The 25,111-nt window shown below is 45.4% G+C and overlaps 1 protein-coding gene across 8 annotated transcripts in view; it reads right to left on the bottom strand.

The window, feature by feature from the left end:
- PAX8 (paired box 8) overlaps positions 1-25,111 on the bottom strand; it is a 144,163-nt gene that overhangs the window by 36,965 nt on the left and 82,087 nt on the right. For 5 of the 8 annotated variants that reach the window (XM_030201694.1, XM_030201696.1, XM_030201695.1 and 2 more), the window contains one exon: positions 18,015-18,224. The exons of the other annotated variants lie outside the window; for them this stretch is intronic. In XM_030201694.1, coding sequence (XP_030057554.1) covers positions 18,015-18,224 — 210 coding nt within the window. The remainder of the gene's footprint in view (positions 1-18,014; positions 18,225-25,111) is intronic. 8 annotated transcript variants of the gene reach the window in all.

Here is a 25,111-nt window from a genome sequence, read left to right as displayed (position 1 = left end):
AAAATTTACATTGAGCTATGGGATCTCTTATAGCCCCAGCTATTTCAGATCTAAGCTCCTTTTCAATTCATCAATCATGTGCCTCCAAGTCAACGGTGCTCAATTCAGTTTTTATATATTTTTACTTTACTTTATCCATTGCTATATCCCAAGCTTTATTCAAAATACCAAAACATGAATAATACAAAAAATAGCGGTTACTCATCTTAGAACTGCAAGCAGCGATGACAGCGCTGTAAAAATATTCAGAAACTCTTTGGGATCCTGCCAGGTACTTGTGACCTGGATAGGCCACTGTTGGAAGCAGGATACTGGGTAAGTCCAGTTGCTGAGAAGGAGGACCAGTGCTGGGCAGACTTCTATGGTCTGTGCCCCAAAATTGGCAAAGAGAGAAAGAGATTAAGTATGCATGTGTTTAATCATGGAGAAGTGGATCCTGTGCAGAGTGCCAGATTCAATCGGCCACCTTGTTGGGCAGACTGGATGGACCATGCCAACATATGTTACCATGGGCTAGATGGACTGTTGGCCTGATCCAGTATGGCTATCTTATGTTCTTATGTACATTATCCTACTCAAGCTGGATAGATTACATAGGTAAAAAGTTCTATCTCTCTATCAATCCACTTTGTTATTCACCCATCTACCTCTACTGTTCTTGCTGTTATCTGTATTTAACACATTTGATATATATTGACTAAACAAACTGATTAACAGTGCATTTGAAGCCACTTTCAAAATAAATGGAAATGTATTCCATGATGATTAGAAATGGGTTAACTTTGCTATTAGAAACTGGCCTGCGACCAGTTTATTCCAAACTTATTGGTTAATCATACGACAGGAGGACTGTTCTTGTACACATGAACCAAAACATTGGAAGATAATTCCCTTTTAAACATGTTTGGACAAGTACAAGAAACAAAAGTAAACAAAAAGTCAAGTGTTGGGTGCCAGCATTAGGCAAGTCCGCAGATGACTTTGCTGTTCATGAAAAAGAAGAAAAGTCATTAACATAAACAGCTTCTTTAAAAATTAACAGCAAGGAGCTTATTTAGCCTTTTGGGCTGTAGTAGGGGAGGGGGATGAAACACCCTCCAATGTTGTGAGAGGACTGGAGCCCCCACAGAAGCTTGTCTTGTGATTATTAATATGTCAGGAATGGCCAACATTTGCCTCCTAGAATTACCAGCTTCAATTCACAGCAGGAAGTGGACAGAGGAACAGTTGAGTAGGGAGGGTGATGTGAAACACTATACTAATTTATAGCATGTGAAAGTTTACTTATCTAAGGCTGTTAGGAGGCATGGGGTGAGAACATACAGCATCTCCTCTAAAGGAGAAAAGGGTGGGAGTACTGCGGTTTTTTGGAAGTGCTTTTTATATATGTACGTATGTAAAAGAATTTATATACTATAATAAAAGCTAATGTTTTATCTATGCAATTTAAAAATTACATACACAAACTGCATAACAAAACTGTAACAATTAAAACCCAGTTTAAAAACATACAACCCTGCCCATTGCATTATCTGATGGAGAATCTGGTGCTTATGAATGGAGAGTACGTTTCTGACGTCAAGATGGCGGTCCATTTGGCATCTAGTGATCATCGTATGGTATGGTTCAATATTAAAACAGAAGAGAGGGTTCACTCGAGATTGAAGGTCCTGGATTTCAAAGGAACTAACTTTGCCGAGATGGGGGAATTTCTCAAGGAACAGTTAGCGGGATGGGAACAGCTGAAGGATGTAGAACAGCAATGGACAAAACTGAAAGGAGCTATATTAAAGGCAACTAACTTTTATGTTAGAAAATTACATAAAAGTAAGAGTAAAAGAAGGCCTCTCTGGTACTTGAATGTAGTAGCTGAAAAGATAAGGGAAAGGAGGCTAGCCTTTGCTCGTTATAAGAAGACTCAGAAAGATGAAGACAGGCGAGAATACCTAAATAAGCGAAGAGAAGCTGGAAAAGCTATCAGGAAAGCAAAGCGGCAAATAAAGGTAAAATTGGGGGACAAGACCTTTTTCAGATATGTAAGTGACAAGAGGAAGTGCCATAATAGCACTGTGAGGCTCAAAGCTGAGGGAGAGAAATATGTGGAAGTTGATAAGGATAAAGCCGAACTGCTTAACGATTATTTTAGCTCTGTGTTCACGAATGAAAAAACGGGGGTAGGGCTGCAGAAAACAAAGGCTAAAGGGGATGGATGTATGGTAGACCAAGACCCATTTACGGAGGACAGTGTTCGTGAGGGGCTTGCCAAAGTAAAAATAGACAGAGCGATGGGGCCTGATGGGATACACCCGAGGGTGCTTAAGGAACTTGGAAAAGTTCTGTTGGCTCCGCTGACGGACCTCTTCAATGCTTCCATAGAAACTGGAGTGGTCCCGGTGGACTGGAGAAGGGCGGATGTGGTTCCTTTGCACAAGAGTGGAAGTAAGGAGGAGGTAGGGAATTACAGACCTGTCAGTCTGACCTCGGTGGTGAGTAAGCTAATGGAAACGCTTCTAAAGAGGATTGTGACATTTCTTGAACTACATGGAATGCGGGACCCAAGGCAGCATGGCTTCACTAGTGGCAGGTAGTGTCAGACGAATCTGACTGTCTTCTTCGACTGGGTGACCAAACAGTTGGATGTGGGATGGGCGCTTGATGTGGTATACTTGGATTTCAGCAAAGCCTTTGACACAGTTCCTTACAGGCGACTGATAAATAAATTGAGTGCCCTCAGTGTGGGACCTAGAGTAACTGATTGGGTAAAAAAATTGGTTGAATGGTAGGAAACAGAGGGTGGTGGTAAATGGAGCTTGCTCTGAAGAAAAGAAGGTCGTCAGTGGAGTAACGCAGGGATTGTCAGCGATATTGCGGAAGGGCTGACTGGTAAGGTTTGTCTCTGCAACAGAGTGGACACCCTGGAGAGTGTGAATGACTTGAGGAAGGACCTAGCGAAGCTAGAGGAATGGACCGATATTTGGCAACTAAGGTTTAATCCCAAAAAATGCAGGGTCATGCACTTGGGTCGCAAAAATCCGAGGGAACAGTACAGTATAGGGGGTATAGTGCTTCAGTGTGTGAAGGAAGAGTGGGACTTGGGGGTGATTGTGTCTGACGACCTTAAAGCTTTCAAACAGGTAGAAAAAGTGATGGCCAAAGCCAGAAGGATGCTTGAGTGCATAAAGAGAGGCATGACCAGCAGGAAAAAGGAGGTGATAGTGCCGTTGTATAAGTCTCTGGTGAGGTCTCATTTGGAGTACTGCATGCAGTTCTGGAGACCGCACCTAAGGAAAGATATAAACAGGATGGAGTCGGTCCAGAGGGCGGCTATGAAATTAGTAAGCGGTATTGAATGCAAAAATTATAGGGACAGGCTTATGAACCTCAACATGTATACGCTGGAAGAGAGGAGGGCGAGAGGAGACATGATAGAAATGTTTAAATATCTCAAAGACATTTATGTACAGGAAGACAGCCTTTTTCAAATGAAGGAGAGCTCTGGAATGAGGTGGCATACGACAAAGTTGAGAGGGAATAGGCTTAGGAGCAACCTGAGGAAGTATTATTTCACAGAAAGGGTGGTGGAGGTGTGGAATGGCCTCTCGGTGGAGGTGGTGGAGTCGATGACTGTTCCGGAGTTTAAAAAGGCATGGGATAAGCATTTGGGATTGCTTAGGAACAGGAAGAATTAGGGGTTACAGAGGATGGGCAGACTGGATGGGTCCTATGGCCTTTATCTGCCGTCATGTTTCTATGTTTCTAGAATCCCTACCTCACCTACATCTCTCCCAGATCTCCCAGCCCCACTATTTATCATTAATCTACCCCTACTTCTGGGATAATCCAGATCTTTATACTCTGTAGAAATTTACCGTAATCCAACCCTAACTTAAACCAACTTTCTATATATATCAGAACTTGTGCTGAAGCAATGAATGGCCCAATATCATATGATCATAACTCAACAAGACTCATCTCATTCTCCTCTTCAAGAGGAGAAACAGCCTACTCTTCCATCTCAGTAGATTTCATTTACCTCCCACCCTTCTTTAAAAGAGTGCAAACTGAATGGACCCTAGTGCTTAAATGTTCTGAGGATGACATCTCTTTGTGAATGAATGTGTGGAAAACTAACACAAGAATGCAAATTATGCACTTATGTGATAGTCTGTGATAGTCCCTGTATGATGTGTTGTAGGTTCAGCTCTAGCCATTTCATGCCATTGGGAAGAGAGGGTACCCATAGGTCTCTCTGTAGCAGTATGATATCATAGGAAGTGTATAAATGCCAGATTGTTTGCACAATTAGTTTGCGGGCGCTTTCCACCTTATAATGACAATTAAACAATTAAACAAACGGAACCTTAAATCCCCCGGTAGCGAAACTTTCAATACAGAACTACCACTACCAACATAGGGGTCCATTTATTATCATAGGTTCCGTAAGGGACAGAAGATGAGGAAAACCAATCGCTCAAAAAAACTCACTCTAAGTGAGAAAAACGAGCGACTTAAAAAACCTCCTCCTGTTCCTTACTAACACCTAACGTGGAGTACGCCAATCACCAAACTAAACAAACATGTCCTAAGACATGGATTTGAGGTTCCATTTGTTTAATTGTTTATTTAGAAGAAGTCTTTATTGAAAAATGAAAGATCCCTGTACAACAATTGAAAACTACAGCAACATCGTTAAGAAAATGTCAATCTCTTCATTTCACACAAAACCATATTCAACTTACAAGGTTCACTGCTAATGACAGCATATGTCTGGACTTCACTTTTTGTTCCCATTTTCCCCCGTTAGATTTATCCCTATCATAGTACAAAATATCAAACCAAGCCTAATTATAGAAAATATCCCACCCATCCTACCCAGTACATTACCCAGCAAAAGACAATATCACATTTATTCAGCAGTCGAATAGTAACAGCAACCCCGTCTATGATCCCATACCTAGAGGAGCCCATATTCTTCCCCATTTTGCCAATTGTTTGCGTTCCTTTGCTAATAATTTCTCTTTTTCTGCAATATTTCCAAGCAGAGTTTTCCACTTAATTATTGAAGGACTGTTACGTTGCTTCCAAGCCTGTGCAATTATCAGTCTGCCTGCACAAAAACAATGTTTCGCTAGAGTCAAGCCCTCTTCTTTAAGTCCCAAAATATTTTTATGAAATAAGTACACTGCGGGGTCCCATGGTATATCAACTCCTACCCAATGTTGCACCCTCCCCTGGATATCCCTCCAAAATGCTCCCACCTTTCTGCATGTCCACCATATGTGGCCCATGGTGCCTAATTGACCACATTGTCTCCAGCACATCTGGGACACTGTACTAAACATATGATGCAATCGTACTGGGGTCAGATACCAACGATATATTATTTTCGCAACATTCTCCTGAATGTTTATCGCTGGGGAAATCCAAACTGAGCCTCTTTCAAATCTCTGCCACTCCGCCTCTATATATTTTACTCCCAGTTCCTTTTCCCACTGGTCCCAATGTCTGGAGTTCTGCGGGAATTGATCTCTCAAATATCCATACAGCAAGGAAATTAGACCTCTAGTTCCCTGTTCTCTTACACATAATTCTTCTAAGAATGTGACTTCTCCAAACAGATTAGCTCTTAATCCCGGGGATTGTAGAAAATGCATTAATTGCGTGCATGCGTATTGATCTCTCCGAGGGAGGTTATAAGTTTCGGCTAATTCTGAGAACGTGACAAATCTCTCTCCACTCAATAATTGTCCCCAAAGGTCAAGACCATTCTGTGCCCACCTAGTAAAGGTTGAGGGTCTGCATCCCAGAGGAAAATTTAGATTGTATGCTATTGGGGACAGCCTAGAGTTATACACTTTCCTTCTACGTTCCATTTTATCCCAACACGAGAGTGTAAAGTGAATAACAGGACTCACCCCCACCCTCAGCTGCCTATGTTTAGGTGTTAGCCATAGCATATGTCCTAATTTTAATGGACTGCGAAGTAGGCACTGTTCTGCCCTTATCCAAAGCTTATGAGGGGTTTCCTGGAACCATTCTGCCGCCGCTTTAACTTGGGCTGCCGTGTGATAGAATTCTAAGTAGGGGACTCCCAATCCTCCTTTAGATTTGCGGGCCATATAGGTCTCATTGGAATGAATTCTCGGCTTATTCCCTTTCCAAATAAACTTTGTTAACCGACTCTGCATGCGCTGAAGCAAATGTTCTCCTATTGGCAGTGGTATCGATTGAAAGAGGTATAATAGACGTGGCAAAATGTTCATTTTTACTGTGGCTATCCTGCCGAACCAAGACAAACCAAGAGGTTCCCACCTATCTAAATCTGCCTTAAGTTCAGTCACTAAGGGAGTATAATTCACCTCACTTAGGCACTGCATATTACTAATGAGGAAAACTCCCAGATATCGGATGCCATCAGTCACCCATCTCAAGGGGAAAAGCTGCTGACACGTCTGGTAAATTTGCGCTTCCACACCTTGTGCCAATGCTTCCATCTTGGTATAATTAATTTTGAAACCGGAAACCTTTCTGTAGGCCTCCAGAGTCTGAAATAGCTTTGGAAGGGAGTCTAGAGGAGATGTGATTGTCAATAGGACATCATCTGCAAATAGTGCTACTTTGGACTCCCATTCCCCTACCTTCACTCCGGTAATTCCCGGATCGTTTCTAATGGCCCACGCCAGGGGTTCCATCACCATAGCAAACAGAAGAGGTGATAGTGGGCACCCCTGGTGTGTTCCTCTTTGTAAATCAAAGAAAGGGGAGACCTGTCCGTTGATCTTTAGACATGCTCTAGGTCTAGTATAAAATTCCTCTATCCAACCCATAAAATTAGTGCCGAATCCAAGATGTTGCATTGTCTGGTATAGCAAGGGCCAATGCACCCTATCAAATGCCTTTTCGGCATCAATACTTAACAAGCAATAGGGTAAATTTATTTGCTGTGCAGCATACATAACATCTATTGTTCGCCTAATGTTATCAGAGGCTTGCCTATTTGTAATGAATCCCACTTGGTCTGGGTGAATGATAGATGGCAGAACTGTAGTTAACCTGGTGGCCAACATTTTTGCCAGTATACGCACATCGACGTTTAATATCGAGATTGGCCGGTAAGAAGAACATTCGGTCACATCTTTTTTGGGCTTAGGGATTACGGCAATCCATGCCTCTTGCATAGTTTCTGGCATACTTTTTCCTGTTCGTATAGAATTTAACACTTCCGCTAACAGAGGTGCCAGATATGGGGCAAAAGTTTTACAAAATTCACTTGTATAGCCATCTAGCCCAGGCGCTTTGCCAGTTTTTAAGGATTTAATAGCATTTAGCACTTCCTTTGCCTCTATAGGAGCGTCAAGCATTTCCCTGTGATCTAGGGAAATACTTGGCAGGTATATTTTCTCTAAATATGACCGAACATCTCCTTCCTGTATCGAGCCATCCTTGGAGTATAATGCAGCATAATACTGGCTAAATCAGTTTCTAATCTCTTGCGACTGTCGGAGACTCTCTCCTTGTTGCCCCTTAATACAAAAAATGGTACGCTCTACTCTAAGCTTTCACAGTTTAAGCGCTAGCTGTCTACTAATCTTATTTTTCTTAGTATAATTATGAAGCTTTAACTTTTCATTAAGGAAATCTAATTCCTGGCTTAGCAAAGCATCTAATTGTACCCTCTTAGCTTGCAAGGCTCGGTAATGTTTAAGACAGCCTGTGCTTTTATGTTTTAGTTCTAGTTCCCTAATCTGGCTCCTCAACTGAGTCAGTTCGCTATCTCTTTTCCGTTTAAATCACCCCGACACCGCCCTGAAGTGGCCTCGGGATACTGCCTTAAGCGCATCCCAGACCACCGCTACTGACAGGCCTGAATTCAAGTTAAATGACAAATATTCCTCAAGTACCTTCACATATTCAGCACAGGCCTCTTCTTGTTTTAATATCATATTATTGAAAGTCCAGGTACCTCCCCTTTTCTCTGTCAGGTGACTATCTCACTGTAGCATACATGGAGCGTGATCAGAGAAGGTGATATTTCCAATCTGAGCTCTCCCAATTTGATTTCCTAGCAGTTTATCTATAAGAATATAGTCTATTCGGGAATACGTCTGATGAGCTTGGGAGTAAAAGGAGTAGTCACGTTCTCCGGTGTGGTTGTCCCTCCAGGAATCACAGAGCCCCACGTCCTCCACAAAAGTGGTAAAATGCTTAGCAATTACCCTGTCGTTCCTTGTGGGAGAGCCAGATCGGTCTAAATCTGGTTGCAAGGTGGCATTGAAGTCGCCTCCTAAAATCACAGAGCCTCCTATCATTTCCATCAATTTTCGCTTAAGAAACTGGAAGAAGGAATGTTGCTCCGTGTTGGGGCCATAAATTGATCCGAATGTAACTTCCCTTTTCTATAGTACCTCTGATCAAGACATACCGCCCTTTTGGGTCCCGTTTCACCTGCTGGACCTGCAGAGAGAGGTTATTATGAAAAAGTAGGGCCACCCCTCTTTATTTCTTATTAGAGACATCGGATGCAAAATAGATTTTTGAATAGTGGTGGTGCCAAAACAGAGTTTCATGGGCCCTTTTCAAATGTGTTTCTTGTAGCATTATGACCTGTGGTTTCAATCTCAGAAGTTCCTGCCACACTAATTGGCGCTTTCTCTGGGCGTTAAGGCCCTTTACGTTAAGGGTTACAATATGTAAATTATGTGTCATTAGGTTGGTATCGACCTAGACCAGGCCCAAAGCATGATCGCTGTCCCTGAATAATGTACTCCACAAACCCCCCACCTTTGCCCCCCTCATCCCCCTTCCCCTTCCCAGAAACTCCCTACTGGCAAAGAAAGACAAGGGGGGATCCAAAAACAAGTATCTCTCCTGCCTCTCACCTCCAGCCAAGTCGGCAAACCCATCTATAACCCACCAACCGGCCCCCCTGAACCCCTCACCTCTTTTGCTTTACACAGATAACAAATGCATCTCTCCCTTTTTGTCTCCCATATGCTTACACTGATGTACTTGCAAGACACTACCAGTTATATATGTTCATTCAGTCTCAGCAGAAATCATGTGGCAGATTTAGATGCAGTCAACCGGGGCTTCTTCGCTTTATTGAAGACCTGTTGCCACTGTCGCACTTTGTCCCGTGTTGCTGCGGTTGTTGTTGTGGGAGAAGGCTCTGTCTCCCTTTCCATCAACCTTGCCATTTGTAACCGTTGTCGAGCCGCTTCCACAGTGCGGACCTTATGGAGTTGTCCCGCTATGGTGAAGCAGAGAGAGAACAGGAACGCCCACCGATATTTAATATTATGCTTTCCCAGGATCTCCAAGATGGGTCTCATGTTTCGTCTTTGTTGTAAAGTATACGCTGAGAGGTCCTGGTAGATAGTAACAGTGTTTTCATGAAATTATAAGTCCTTCTTCTGTCTAGATAAGGCAAGCACATTTTCCATCTCGGCATACTTCCAGAAACGCACAACAATGTCTCGTGGCTTGTTGGCCAGCGGTTTTCCCAGAGCCCTGTGGGCCCTCTCGATTTCAGGGAGTGCTGCTTCTGGGGTCCCCTCCATTAATTGTGTGCACAGTTCTTTTATTATTTTCGGTATATCTTCTTGCTCACCCACCTCCGGAATTCCCCAGAAGCGCAAGTTATTTCGTCGTCCCCGATTTTCGATATCGTCAATCTTGTATTGTAATTCCTCTAACTGGGTAAAAAATCCATCTTCCCGCTGTTTTACTTGCACCAACAGTTCGTCCTGCTCTTCAACTCGGCCCTCAAGCTCTTCCAGCCGGGCCCCAACATCTTTAATCTCGCCTCTCAAATTGTCTATACTTTCTACAATTTCTGATTTCATATGAGCCAGGTCTTTTCGGAGATCTTTAAGTATCTTGGTGAACTGCGATTCTCAGACATTGCCCACTTCGTCTTCAGATCTCATCGATTCAGAGTCCGAAACATCCTCGTGTTGCGGAGAAGTATGGCGCCCGGCTGTCTTGCTCACCCTTTGACTGCTCCTCGCACCGCTTTTGGGATCCAATAGTTTTGATTTCTGCGACATCTTAGCGTAGACAGGTTGCCAAAAGTTGTTTAACTTGTAATCGCTGTCTTATTACTTAGTCTGTGTCGCTATGATAGCTATTTTAACGGGTCCGGGAGCTTCGAGCTCAGGCTGCCATCGAGGTTGTTGACGTCACCGGAAGTCCATTTGTTTAATTGTTTAATTGTCATTATAAGGTGGAAAGCGCCCGCAAACTAATTGTGCAAACAATCTGGCATTTATAGATTTACAAAAGTTTACACTCCCTGTATTATTTTGAGTTTATCTAATATCATAGGAAGTGTGTAATATTTTTCAAACACTCCTTGGTCTAAGGCAGAGGTTGTCAACCTAGTCCTCAGAACACACCTAGTCAGTCAGGTTTTCAGGATACCCACAATGAATATGCATACAATGAAGGTAGTGCACACAAACTTATCTCATGTGTATTCAGTGCACATATCCTGAAAGTCTGACTGGCTGGATGTGTCCCAAGGACTGGATTGAGAACCCCTGCTCTAAAGGGAGGTATTCTTCTCACCAGTGTGATCTGAAGAAACTGGAAGGACACTTAGTAACGAATGAGCCCCAGAGGTCTGCAGCTGTGGACATTCTGCTTCAAAAAATAGACTCATGCTACAAATACCCCAAATGTCTCAAAGAGCTATAATAATGTCACTCACTAAAAATCTCTGAAAAAAAGTTGGTACCATCAACACTCCAAATGCACTACATGAAATTCATCATTGTTATAGTTTCCATTTTTTATTATTTGTTATTTCTAAATTTTTCACATTTATAATAATTTTATACATCAGAAACAATGCCGCTACTAGTATACGTGGCTAAAGCAGGGGTTCTCAACCCAGTCTGTGGGACACACCCAGCCAGTTAGTTTTTCAAGATGTCCACAATAAAGGGAATAGGACTTGATATACAGTCTTTGATGGTTTTTTGCAACTGCATTCAAGGTGGTTTACATAGAGGGGCATTTTCGAATGGGGCTGGCCATCTCTAAGGGCGCCCATCTCCGAGGATGGCGCTGCGAAGGGGCGGGGCCAACCATATTTTCGATAATATGGTTAGAACCGGCCAAATGTCAGAGATGGCTGGGTTTGAGATGGGCGGCCTCAGTTTTTGCCGATAATGGAAACCGAGGATGCCCATCTCAAACTCGGCCAAATCCAAGGCATTTGGTCATGGGAGGAGCCAGCATTTGTAGTGCACTGGTCCCCCTGACATGCCAGGCCACCAACCGGGCACCCTAGGGGGCACTTCTAAAAAAAAAAAAAAAAAATGTAAAATAGCTCCCAGGTGCATAGCTCCCTTACCTTGGGTGCTGAGCCCCCCAAATCCCCCCCAAACCCACTCCCCACAACTCTACACCATTAGCATAGCCCTTATGGGTGAAGAAGGGCACCTACATGTGGGTACAGTGGGTTTTGGGGGAGTTTGGAGGGCTCCCATTTACCACCACAAGTGTAACAGGTAGGGGGGATGGGCCTGGGTCCACCTGCCTGAAGTGCACTGCACCCACTAAAAACTGCTCCAGGGACCAGTATACTGCTGTCAGGGAGCTGGGTATGACATTTGATGGAATAGAGGCTGGCAAAAAAAGTTTTTAAAGTTGGTTTTTTGAGGGTGGGAGGGGGTTAGTGACCACTGGGGGAGTCAGGGGAGGTCATCCCGATTCCCCCCAATGGTCATCTGGTCAGTTCAGGCACTTTTTTGGGACTTGGACCTGAAAAAAAAGGGACCAAGTAAAGTTGACCAAATGCTCGTCAGGGCCGGCTTTCTTTTTCCCATTATCGGGCGAAGCCGGCCATCTCGTACCATGCCCCCATCCCGCCTTCTGTACCCTGCCGACACGTCCCCTAGAAGTTTGGCCGGCTCCGCAATGAACTGCAGTTGAGGCCAGCCAAAATCGGCTTTTGATTATGCTGATTTCGCCGGCCTTGAGAGATGGCCGGCCATCTCCCGATTTGTGTCAGAAGATGGCCGGTCTTCTCTTTCGAAAATAAGCTGGATAGTATACCTAGGGCAACAGAGGGTTAAGTGACTTGCCCAGAGTCACAAGGAGTTGCAGTGGGAATTGATCCCAAGTCCCCAGGATCAAATGCCTAGATTGCACTAACCAGTAGGCTACTCCTCCACTCCATGCATAAGACACATTTGTATTGTAGGTATCCTGAAAACTTGACTGGATGGATGTATCCTGAGAACTGAGTTAAGAACCTCTGGGCTACAATGAGCATAGATGCAAATGACACAACTGCTAAAGCAGTAAATCATTTTCTTTGCTTGAGCATCATCATAAGTCTCCTTGTTTTAACATGCTATGTATATGTATCAACATTAAATTAAAATGCAAATGATCAAATCCAAATCTATTGTCAATCAAATACACTACAATCCACTCCATATATGGCAGTTCAGATAGAAATTGATCGTGAAATAACACTGAAAGACATTTATCTGGTATGATGCCCAAGAAACATATATGAGGACTCTGTAGGAAACTTTCCACCTTATAATTGAAAGAGAAAAACGCCTAGATTTCGACCCAAATCGGGAGATAGACGTTTATCTCACAAAAACAAATAAATCGGTATAATGGAAAGCCGATTTTGGACGTTTTCAACTGCACTCCATCGCGGAAGCGTATAAAGTTGACGGGGGCATGTTGGAGGTGTGGCGAAGGTGGAACTGGGGCGTGGTTATCGGCCGAGGAGAGATGGACGCCTTTCGCCGATAATGGAAAAAAAGTATGCGTTTGTAGCTAGAATTTAGGGCACTTTTCCTGGACCCTGTTTTTTCCACAAATAAGGCCCCAAAAAGTGCTCTAAATGACCAGATTACCCCCAGAGGGAATCGGGGATGACCTCCCCTGACTCCCCCAGTGGTCACTAACCCCCTCCCACCACAAAAAATGATGTTTCACAACTTTTTATTTTCACCCTCAAAGGTCATACCCACCTCCCTGGCAGCAGTATGCAGGTCCCTGGAGCAGTTGTTAGGGGGTGCAGTGGACTTCAGGCAGGTGGACCCAGGCCCACCCCCCCCTACCTGTTACAATTGTGCTGCTTAATGCTTAGTCGTCCAACCCCCCCAAACCCACTGTACCCACATGTAGGTGCCCCCCCCCCTTCACCCCTTAGGGCTATAGTAATGGTGTAGACTTGTGGGCAGTGGGTTTTGAGGGGGATTTGGGGGGCTCAACACACAAGGGAAGGGTGCTATGCACCTGGGAGCTCTTTTACCTTTTTTTTTGTTTTTGTAAAAGTGCCCCCTAGGGTGCCCGGTTGGTGTCCTGGCATGTGAGGGGGACCAGTGCACTACGAATCCTGGCCCCTCCCACGAACAAATGCCTTGGATTTATTCGTTTTTGAGCTGGGCGCTTTCATTTTCCATTATCACTGAAAAACAAAAACGCCCAGCTCACAAATTGTCGAATAAAACATGGACATCTATTTTTTTCTAAAATACGGTTCGGTCCGCCCCTTCACAGACCCTTTCTCGGAGATAAACGCCCATGCAGATAGACGTTTTCGTTCAATTATGCCCCTCCATGCCTTCCAATGATAAATTCCAGTTTCCTCTGGTTATTCGATTATATTTTGATCTTCGATCTCTTATTTTTGTTAGCTGCTTTGAACCGGTTTGTGGGATTAGGCATTTTATAAATACTAAGATTGCGATTGAGATTGAGACCTTGCTTTGCTGCCTTCTTCAGGAACCTGCACTGGATCCTTTTCCTGCCACATCTGTTCAAACAAAAGCTGAACCATAAATTTCATTTAGGGCATTTGGATTGCTGGTGGCACTGATGTTTTTTCAAAGAAGATTTCTAATGAGTGAAAAGATCAGGGCTTTTTTGAGGGGGTACTTGGAGGTACTGAGTACCAGCACCTTTTCCATTGTCTGCTAAAATCGACCCATGGTCCCCAAGTTTTAATAAAAGAGCTCAGACTCTACACAACAGTTCTGCATTTGTCATAGATTCTGTAACTGGTTGTAGGGGGCCTGACTATTGTGGGGTAGGTCCCTCAGTTATCACCCCACCCATGAAGGGTGGTCCGGCATTTGAGTACCAGCACCTTTTTCGCTAGAAAAAATGCACTGGAAAAGATAGACAGCAGAAGTCCCCCCCCCCCCCCCCCCCCCCCCCCAATGTTATGTCCTCCTAAGACAGTAAAGTGGAAGTCTGTGGATTGAAGGTCATTTTTCTGAAGCATAGCGTTTAACTCTGATCATTTTGTTACATTTGTACCCCGCGCTTTCCCACTCATGGCAGGCTCAATGCGGCTTACATATTGTATACAGGTACTTATTTGTACCTGGGGCAATGGAGGGTTAAGTGACTTGCCCAGAGTCACAAGGAGCTGCCTGTGCCTGAAGTGGGAATCAAACTCAGTTCCTCAGTTCCCCAGGACCAAAGTCCACCACCCTAACCACTAGGAAAGGAGCAAGAATCAAATATATGGGGGAGTACAATAGCATCAAGGAGACCCCTTTGGCATAACCTGAAAGGATGCCTAGAGTTTTGAATACATTTAGGAGCTGATATTCAAAGGATTTATGCTCTTAACTTTGAGAGTTATGCACATATATCAACTTCTTTGAAAATATACTAGGTCTGAGTGCATAAATTTATACTCATTATTCACTAAGGGCTCGATAATCAGCCAGTAGTGTTATTCACCGAAATTCAATGCCAGGCCCTGTCCGGGCTTTGGCGTTGAATATCTGATTTTGTGGACCCGGCTAATGCATAGCCAGTAAAGTCCGATATTCAGCACTTATCTGGCTATGGGTTACCACATAAAGATAGGACTGACTTTTTTGCGGTCCCATTGATAAGGTAAACCTGGTTAAGTGCTGAATATCGGCACTTAAATGGTCAAGTGCCAACTCCACCCCAAAATAGCTGGTTTGCAGTTCAGCACTAACTGGTTATTTTCAGCAGCACAAACTTGTTAAGTGTCCATGAAAATTAGTGGTTTGCCCCGAACAGGAGATTTAACCAGCCAGAAGCTATTTCTGGACGGTTAAGTCGCATTGAATATCGACCTGTAAACTTTTAAATTTAGGAGCATAAAAAGTAGATGGAAACAGGGGTGGATTTAGGGTGGGGAAAAGAAGTTAGGAGCTTACCATTGACTTTCAGCACTAGGCTGATAAATCTAGACCAACAAATGGCCAGCCTAAATTTACGAGCATAAATTTTAAGCTCCTAAATTAAGATACATTTTCAGATGAACAGTTATGCTCCCAAATTTGAAAATAGGGCACAAATTTAGGAGGTTAACTTAGGAGCATAAATTTAGGAGCTCAGCATTTCTGAATATTAGGCCCTTAATTTACAAGTATTACCAGAAGAAAATGTGTTTTTGTCAGTTTATCACTATTCAGCACATTGCTTACTCAGAACTTTTAATTTGAGAACAATACAATCATGTGCAGATTTATCTTTATTCCAAAGTCACAAAAGAGTGTACCTAGCACTAAGGATACTGAAGACTTTTACACTGCCATAGGGAGACTCTGGGTTGCATAATGGTCCAGTATGTCCCAAATGAGCCTCTCTGTCCAGTCCCAATGTGGAAGGGGAGTTGCAGAGCTGTTTCTAATTCTACATTAGGAAGTGCCAACAAGTAACCACAACAGGACAAACAGGTGGAGGAAGGGGTGGTTAGATGTTTTTTCTGCTGCAAATCCTGGAGCATTCTGGGTTGTGAAGTGCTACTGAGTCAGTAGACACAGCTAGACCAAAACTGACTGATGAACCAATTCCAGTCTTTCTAACCTACACATCTCACTTCCACCAGAGCATTCTCAGCAACTGGATTTCTGTAGTCTCTTAACTTTTCTAGCTCAGAGTTCTATACTTTGCTGCAGTATCTGGCATTTTACAGCCTCAACAACATTTTTCATTTTTCTGGAGTCTCTTGTGATTTTCAACACCAGAGAATTGATCTAAAAGATAACTGGCAACATTTCAGCAAGATCTCTATTAACAGTCTGAGGTCAATTAACATGACTGAAGAGCTCGGTTGGGCACTTCTTAGGGGTCCTTAGTTATCAGAAAGGCCATAAAATGCCAGAGTGTGTACATAGGATTGAGAGATGAGAGTAGAAGCATTAATATCTCCAAGGCCTACCATGGGTATCAGCTCTGCACATACAGTTGGTGCTTCACAACCTCTCATATTAAGCAGGGAGGAGTAATTTGTGTTGATTTTAGCACACCCCCAAACATTTTGAAAAGTTACCCCCAATATTCAGCCGGCAGTGCTTTTGCTGTCCGCTGCTGGCATTAAACGCCAGGCTATTTCCAGTGACTGGCACTGCATATACAGGGTTCTTTTAATCGCTAAAATGTTAACCGGCTATGCCAATATTCAGCACTAACCGGTTAACCTTTTAGCAGTTAAAGATAGGATGATTAAATTTATCCAGTTAGGCGCTGAACATCAATGCCTAACCAGATAAGTTGCGCAATATAGCTGGTTATGCGCTAGGCGCTAACCAACAATATCCAGTGGAGATAACTAGTTATCTACTGCTGAATATTAGCGGTTAGGTGTCGATATGATATTTAACTGGTCCTGGCCAGTTAAATAGCTATATATACAGGGGGTTAGTTCGTATGGATCCCATTAGCTGCTAGCATTGGTAATGGGTGAACCAGTGCATACATCTGAAATGACAATGACATTCTCATTGGCTCTCACGTTGATTTACAACTTTCTGCTTTCCGTATTGCACACAGAAGTCTGCAAATTCAATCTCTTGAGTTGTCCCACCTGGTATCCTCCCTGTACCCTACTCCTCTTACACAAATGTTGCACTGGAATAGATTCAGTATTTGTTGATTCTTTTCTGGTCTATATTGACTCTCTGAGGGCAGTTTAGCCTGACTTATGCATAACTGAAGAAATCAACCCCATACTGTCTGAAGTTGGAAAGGTATGGTGCATGGGACATCTTAATGGACTGGCAGGAGGACACAAAAGTTTGTCATGCCTATGTCGCTCAAGAGATCAAGTCTTGCCTGGATTAATAGTGACCAAATGATTCTACTGTTTTACGCAGACTGTGATTTCAGGCTGGCGCCTGCTGGATACAAAGCCAGTTACTGAAAAACACTGCTATCATAAATATTGATGGTTAACTTCGAAGGAAGCCCAAGAACTGAATAAGCATGGATACCAAACTTGCATCTCATTGTTACCAAAGATTGTCAGGGGATATGCGCCAAACAGAGAAAGTATGATTTATAACAGCAAGACTAAATGGGTGCAGTGGCATAGCCAAGGGTGGGCTTGAGTGGGCCCAGGCCCACCCACCTTGAGCTCAGGCTCACCAGTAGCAGCACACCTATGATGTGGCTGGTAGAGATTCCCAAGCTGAAAACTCCCAACAACTGTCCCTCCTGCATACCTTATAAATAGCAGATCTTCGCCTGCAGGAAGCAGCAACTGATGCATACTGCTCACACCGGCCCCAAAGCCTTCCCCTCTGACGTATTCCCGCCTATGCAGAAACAGGAAGCTGCATCAGTGGGAAGGATGTGGGGCCAACATGAGTACTGTGTATTAGTTGCTGCTTACTGCTGGTGAAAATCTGCTATTTAAAAGGTGTGCAGGAGAGGGGGGATATTTGAGAGACCATATGGCATGCAGGCGAGAGAAGGACAGACCAAATCACCTGTGGGATGGGATGGGGTTCTTCTGCCCACCCATCTTAGGCCCAGGCCCATCCAAAATTGGGTGTCTGGCTACGCCCCTGCACGGGTAAACTTGGACTGCTGCCCATGTCTCCCTGTTCTTGATGTAAATGTCAAGACTCCAGTTTCCAAAGATGTTAAATTGATTCCCTTAACCAAAAGCAATACATATTCAGCATTCCCTGCCAAACTGTTAATTTCGTTTCCTCTCCCAATCCCATAATGTAATAGCACTTAAATGGACACGGTATCCATACCTGGAATGATAGCCTGGCTTGTGAACTGACCATAAACTGAAGCAGCATGGGAAAAGGCATTGAACGTTGATGGGACAGAGCTGCTTACAGGGACTCCTGTGCTGATTGGCTGAAGGTCCAAGAAGGCAGGGCTAGATATAGAGGAAGGGGTGGGACTAGAGCTGGAGCCATCTGATGTTTCCTGCTTAACACTGAAAGATGAATGGGGGTCTGTTACAGGGAAGAGGAATGAGGGGAGGCAAAGGGAAAAAAACAAAAGTAAAAAAAATGTAGATGAAATTAGAAAACACAATGTCTAAAAAAATGGCAATAAATAATAATTGAAAAGGGGAGAGGGTACATTGAGAATGAGAGGGAAGGGGATATTCTTCAGATGGCATCCCAAGCAACATTTTTGGCTAATGATGAAGCGAAAAGTAAAATATGCATTTTGTAAATAGTTTTGTAATATCACATAAAATTCTCAGTACTTTCAAAAACCCTTTGCCATTGACTTAAATGGAAGAAATTCAAGTTGAAAGGTGGAAAGCCCAGTTTCATGGCCTCATTGTCTTACAGTTGAGAAAAGATTGCGGAACTAATTTTTCTGTTTTATATTCGTACTTGGATTCAAAATAAAAATTTTGGGAAAAAATATTCAAAAGGGAAGTTTTATGAATGCAGCAAAAAGGGGCAATTTTGCTTTTGCCAAAATAGTTCCCATTAACTTCCATTGCAAGGAAAGTAGCCAGTTTTAGAGTGTGAGAAATTGTTCCACCACAGCAAAACATATTATACATATCTCTTAACACTAGGCTCATTTCATATGGAATTCTTGCTAAAGGTCACCCCAGAATTTCAGTAAGACCAATTTGGACCAAATGAAGGAGTCAGCTTTTTTGCTCCTTGCCCCTACCTACTTTCGTACCCTTGTCAAAATGGGAAGAAGGAGCCAAGGTGAGATGATGAATATTTTGATGTCATTACATTTACCTGAAATAAGTTTGTACTTGGGAATCTTCTATGGCTTTTATGATTTTGTTCATGTTTTTTCTCTTGTTCCAACAGCTTTGTTCTGTTTCTTTGAGTTTTCAGTTCGACTGAAACAGCCCCAACTGGGGTGGTAGCAACCTAAATCTTTATTTACCCCTTTCCGAGGGGGAGGAGGTGCTCCCATTGTTAAACCCCCTCCCACTTAACCCAGTTTTGCAGTGACAGTTCTGTGGATGAGAGCTATACTTATTTATTTATTTATTTATGTCATTTTTAGTCTGCTGTATTAACTAGGTGTAGACAGTAGATCCTTCTTGGAGCAAGCAGGAGCGTAGCCTTGGCCAGCCCGGCCAGAGGGGGAGGTCAGTGTGAGACTTTGAACACTGTTGAAGTAACCTCTAGCCCCAGACTGGCACAAAGAGCAACAGTCACATCTGGGAAATGATCCCAGGGCTTTTGCCTAGAAAGAGGCAGTGCAACAGTTGAAACATTGGGCTGATCTTGGATGCTGGAGCTTTGTGAAAGAATATAGTTACGATCTCTCATCAACTGTTTTTTTTTTCCCCTCTGTTCTCCCCAAATGTTATTCCTACTGTAATGTATAGCTGTACTCAGAGACAGAATCTTATGAATTTCTTTAATTTCTGTTTCTAATTTCTCTGTTATTATTGTTAAGTTGTTAATTTTAAATTGCTTTCTTATGCTGTATCAGTTGTTAATTATTTTCTTGTCCCTCAAGGGACAGGAAAATACCAATTATACCTGAATCTAATTCACTGTGAATTATTAAGAAAGAATTGAGCTAAATCCAGATCTCTTTGCCCTTTATAAATAACAAAAATACAATGATGATGTTAATAATATTCACAGCAAAAGCAAACCTATGATGAAAACTTTGAGTTTCACCTATGTAGAAAATTTACAACTGTCTGCTTTCATGAAATGTTGTGCCATAGAATATTATGGGAACAATTTGGGGTCCTTTAACTAAACCGTGGTAAAAAGTGGCCTGCGGTAGTGTGGGCGCATGTTTTTGGTGAGCACTGGGCCATTTTTTGCCACAGATGGGAAAAGAAGGCTTTTTTAATGGGGGCAGTAAATGGCCAAGCACTAAAATTAAAAGTAGCACATGGCTATTTACTGCCTGAGCCTTTACCACTACCCATTGACCTAGCAGTAAGAACTCACATGCTACACGTGTGGTACTCATGCAGTGAGCGCCAATGTGGCCGCGCTGCCGATTATCACTGGGAACACCCCCTGCGGTAGAAAACAGAAAAAATTTTCTACTGTGGGAAACAGCACTTGCCAACTTCAAAATTACCACTGGGTGGGCACGCTAATTGGGCAGTATTGTCAATCTGGCACATGCTACATGTGTGGTAGCCATACTGCCGGTTTGTAAAAGGGCCCCTTTGGTGAAAGCAGGGGCATAGCTAGGTGGGGCCCCACAGATTTAGAACTGGCCCCCCTGTTTCACCCTCCCCGCCGCCAACCCTCCCCGCCACATTCAACCCCCCCTCCCGCCGCCGCCAACCCTCACCCACCGCCGCCGTCAGGTACCTTTGCTGGCGGGGGTCCCCAACCCCCGCCAGTCTAAGTCCTCTTCAGCGCCAGTCTCCAGCGCGTTGCTGATCTGGATTCTGTTTCTGTGAGTCCTGACATCCTGCACGTCCCTTTAGACCCCACTCCCCCGCCGCAAACTCTCCCCCGCCACCGCCAGGTACCTTTGCTGGCGGGGGTCCCCAACCCCCTGCCAGTCTAAGTCCTCTTCAGCGCCAGTCTCCAGTGCGTTGCTGATCTGGATTCTGTTTCAGTGAGTTCTGACATCCTGCACGTTCCGTGCAGGATGTCAGGACTCACAGAAACAGAATCCAGATCAGCGAACGCGCCAGACTCGGAGACCGGCACTGAAGGGGACTTCAGCTGGCAGGGTTGGGGACCCCCGCTAGCAAAGGTACCTGGCGGTGGCGGGGGAAAGTTTGCGGCGGGGGGAGTAGGGTCTAAAGGGACGTGGAGAGGCGGCAGCGCCAAGGGGGGGGGTCAAAAGTGGCAGGGGGGTTGGCGGCGCCGGGGGGGGGGGGACTAAAAAGTGCTCTCTCACCTTGAGTTCTGGACCCACCTCCTGCCGAAGTCTGGCTACTCCCCTGGGTGAAAGCAAACCCAGAGCAATACCACTATCTTCACAAATACTTCTCCTTCTTCTTTTTAAAGAAATGTGGGCTCAAGCTGCAGGGCGTGCTAATTCCCCCACTTTCATAGCTGAGAGGTCCATACTGAACACTTTTGCAAATATGCAAAATACAAGTGATGTTCACAAAAAACTGTTTAAGCTTAAGAGCCTCATTATCCATCATATCCAGAAGCAAATTGTAAGAGTGAAAAACTGGACATGCAGGTAAGCACCATTTCAAGGTGCTTTGCTTTCTCCAAAATGAGTGTAAGAGGCTAGAATGAGCTGTTCTTCAGAATTCTTATTATTTCTGGAATAACTTAGGTTTTATTACTATCCAGCTTATTTTCGAAAGAGAAAGACGCCCATATTTCGACCCAAATTGGGAGATGGCCATCTTTCTCCCGTGGGCGAACAAATCGGTATAATCGAAAGCCGATTTGGTCGTCTTCAACTGCACTCCGTCGCAGGAACGAATAAAGTTGATGGGGGCGTGTTGGAGGTGTGGCGAAGGCGGGACTGGGGCATGGTTATCGGCCGAGGAGAGATGGGCATCTTTAGCTGATAATCAAAACAAGAAGGGCGTTTTTAACGAGAATTTGGTCCGCTTTATTTGGACCCTTTTTTCTCAGGTCCAAGTCCCAAAAAAGTGCCTCAACTGACCAGATCACCACCAGAGGGAATCAGGGATCACCTCACCTGACTCCCCCAGTGGTCACTAACCCCCTCTCACCAAAAAAAGCCCACTTTACAAACTTTTTTTCCCAGCCTGTATGCCAGCCTCAAATGCCGTACCCACCTCCATGACAGCAGAATGTGTTCTATCTTCTGACAGCCTTTCCCTGGTTCTGATGTGGGTCTCGGGTGAGTGTGACACCTTTTCTGTTAAGGGCACTGCAGAGTCACATCAGCAATGCATTGTGGTGGGTGTAGGGTATTGGCAGTGGCGTACCTAGGGTAGTTGACACCCGGGGCCGGTCATTTTTTAACACCCCCCCCCCCCAATCCAGTACTAGGCATACCGAGAATACAAAACACTCAGGACCTATAGAGCAATTCTACCATACCATAAGCAGTCATTTCTACGAGTCACACAAGGAAAAGGAAAGCATCTTAAACACTACAGTGAGCACTAGAACATCAATTCACCTATTGTAAAACGAAACCAGACAGAACAGTACAGATCGTAGATCCTGCACAGTCAATGCCAACTGAAAGCCATGTCTTTTTCACAAACACAGATACACCCTAATCCACTATAGGATAAGTAATCATAAACTTTCTATTTAGACAAAAATTAAACTGAACCCCCGATGCCAGACTCTGTATACAATGCAACACCACAGAAACAGAAAATGTCCTCTAGTACTGTGCAAAATATAAAGACAGCAGATGTAAATTTGAAAAACTAACAAATACCAATCACCACTTTACAAATTAACAAATAGAAATAAAACAAATACAGAAAATAAAATAATACCATTTTACTGGACTAATACATTTAGCTTCCAGAGGCCAAAATCTCCTTCCTCAGGTCAGTACAGTATAGTGCTGTTACAGTATCTTATCCTGACCTGAGGAAGGGGGTTTTGTTCTCTGAAAGTTAAGTCAAAATGTATTAAAATTAGTCCAATAAAAAGATTACCTTATTTACATGTTCTATTTATAAACAACACAGCTACAATACTATATCCTAAAGCAAAATAATAAAAATATATATTTACAGTTTGTTGTCTCTGGTTTCTGCTTTCATCTTCTTTTCACTGTCTTCCTTCCATCCAGGATCTGTCTTTGCTCTCTCTCTGCCATCCAGTGTCTGCCCTCTCTAATGTCCCTTCCATCCACTGTCTGCCCTCTCTCTCTCTGCCCCTTCCATCCACTGTCTGCCCTCTCTCTCCCTTCCATCTACCATTTGCCCCAGTCTGCCTTCTTTCTCTCTCCCCCTTCCACCCACCATCTGACCTTTCTCTCTGCCCCTTCAATCCATCTGCCCTCCCTCTCCCATCCATCCAGGGTCTGCCCTCCCTCATGCTCCCCACTTCCTTCCAGGGTCTGTTGTCCCCTCTCTCTCTGCCCCCCCCTTTTCAGCCCCCAGTTCCACCTGCCCCTAGTTCCAGCCCCAGCCCACATCTCCCACCGGCCCCCCTTTTCAGCCCCACTATCCCACCAGTCCCCAGCCCTTTTCTCCCATCAGTCCTGAGCTTCAGCCCCCAGCCACTTCTCCCTGTCCCCTTTTCATCCCCTAGTTTCAACCCCAGCCCTTTTCTCTCACCAGTCCTGAGCTTCAGCCCCAGCCAGTTCTCCCTGTCCCCTTTAAAGCCCACAGTTTCAGCCCCTGCCCCGTTTCAGCCCACAGTTCTAGCACTAGCCCCCTTATCCCAAATACCCTCCTTTTCAGCCCCCAGTTCCAGCCCCCTTCATCCACCACATGCTTTGCAACCCCCCTTTTCAGCCCCAGACCCATTCTCCCACCTGCCCCAGGCATGGACCCATTCTCCCTCCTGCCCCCTTGTCGGACCCCAGTTCCAGCTTCAGACCCCTTCTCCCCTCTGAGCACCCCCACCCCTCCCCCACCCCTCCCCAATCCCCTTCTCCCCTCTGAGCACCCCTCTGAGCTCCCCCACCCCTCCCCAGTTCCCTTCTCCCCAGTTCCCTTCTCCCCTCTGAGAACCCCTCTGAGCTCCCTTGTCCCCTCTGCGAACCCCTCTGAGCTCCCCCACCCCTCCCCAGTTCCCTTCTCCCTTCTGTGAACCCCTCTGAGCTCCCCCACCCCTCCCCAATTCCCTTCTCCCTTCTGCGAACCCGAGTTCCCCCCACCCCTCCCCAATTCCCTTCTCCCTTCTGCGAACCCCTGAGCTCCCCCACCCCTCCCCAGTTCCCTTCAACCTTCTGTGAACCCCTCTGAGCTCCCCCACCCCTCCCCAGTTCCCTTCTCCCCTCTGCGAACCCCTCTGAGCTCCCCCACCCCTCCCCAGTTCCCTTCTCCCTTCTGCGGACCCCTCTGAGCTCCCCCACCCCTCCCCAGTTCCCTTCTCCCCTCTGCGAACCCCTCTGAGCTCCCCCACCCCACCCCTCCCCAGTTCCCTTCTCCCTTCTGCGGACCCCTCTGAGCTCCCCCACCCCTCCCCAGTTCCCTTCTCCCCTCTGCGAACCCCTCTGAGCTCCCCCACCCCTCCCCAGTTCCCTTTTCCCTTCTGTGAACCCCTCTGAGCTCCCCCCACCCCTCCCCAATTCCCTTCTCCCTTCTGCGAACCCGAGTTCCCCCCACCCCTCCCCAATTCCCTTCTCCCTTCTGCAAACCCCTGAGCTCCCCCACCCCTCCCCAGTTCCCTTCAACCTTCTGCGAACCCCTCTGAGCTCCCCCACCCCTCCCCAGTTCCCTTCTCCCCTCTGCGAACCCCTCTGAGCTCCCCCACCCCTCCCCAGTTCCCTTCTCCCTTCTGCGGACCCCTCTGAGCTCCCCCACCCCTCCCCAGTTCCCTTCTCCCCTCTGCGAACCCCTCTGAGCTCCCCCCCCCCACCCCTCCCCAGTTCCCTTCTCCCTTCTGCGGACCCCTCTGAGCTCCCCCACCCCTCCCCAGTTCCCTTCTCCCCTCTGCGAACCCCTCTGAGCTCCCCCACCCCTCCCCAGTTCCCTTTTCCCTTCTGCGGACCCCTCTGAGCTCCCCCACCCCTCCCCAATTCCCTTCTGCGAACCCCTCTGAGTTCCCCCCACCCCTCCCCAATTCCCTTCTCCCTTCTGCGAACCCCTGAGCTCCCCCACCCCTCCCCAGTTCCCTTCAACCCTCTGTGAACCCCTCTGAGCTCCCCCACCCCTACCCAGTTTCCTTCTCCCCTCTGCGAACCCCTCTGAGCTCCCCCACCCCTCCCCAGTTCCCTTCTCCCTTCTGCGGACCCCTCTGAGCTCCCCTCACCCCTCCCCAATTCCCTTCTCCCCTCTGAGCTCCCCCAC

The sequence above is a fragment of the Microcaecilia unicolor genome, chromosome 4 (assembly GCF_901765095.1).
Source record: "Microcaecilia unicolor chromosome 4, aMicUni1.1, whole genome shotgun sequence".
NCBI classification, from domain to species: Eukaryota; Metazoa; Chordata; class Amphibia; order Gymnophiona; family Siphonopidae; genus Microcaecilia; species Microcaecilia unicolor.
The sequence above is the reverse complement of the archived record's forward strand: the minus strand, read 5'-3'. Positions and strand labels throughout refer to the sequence as shown.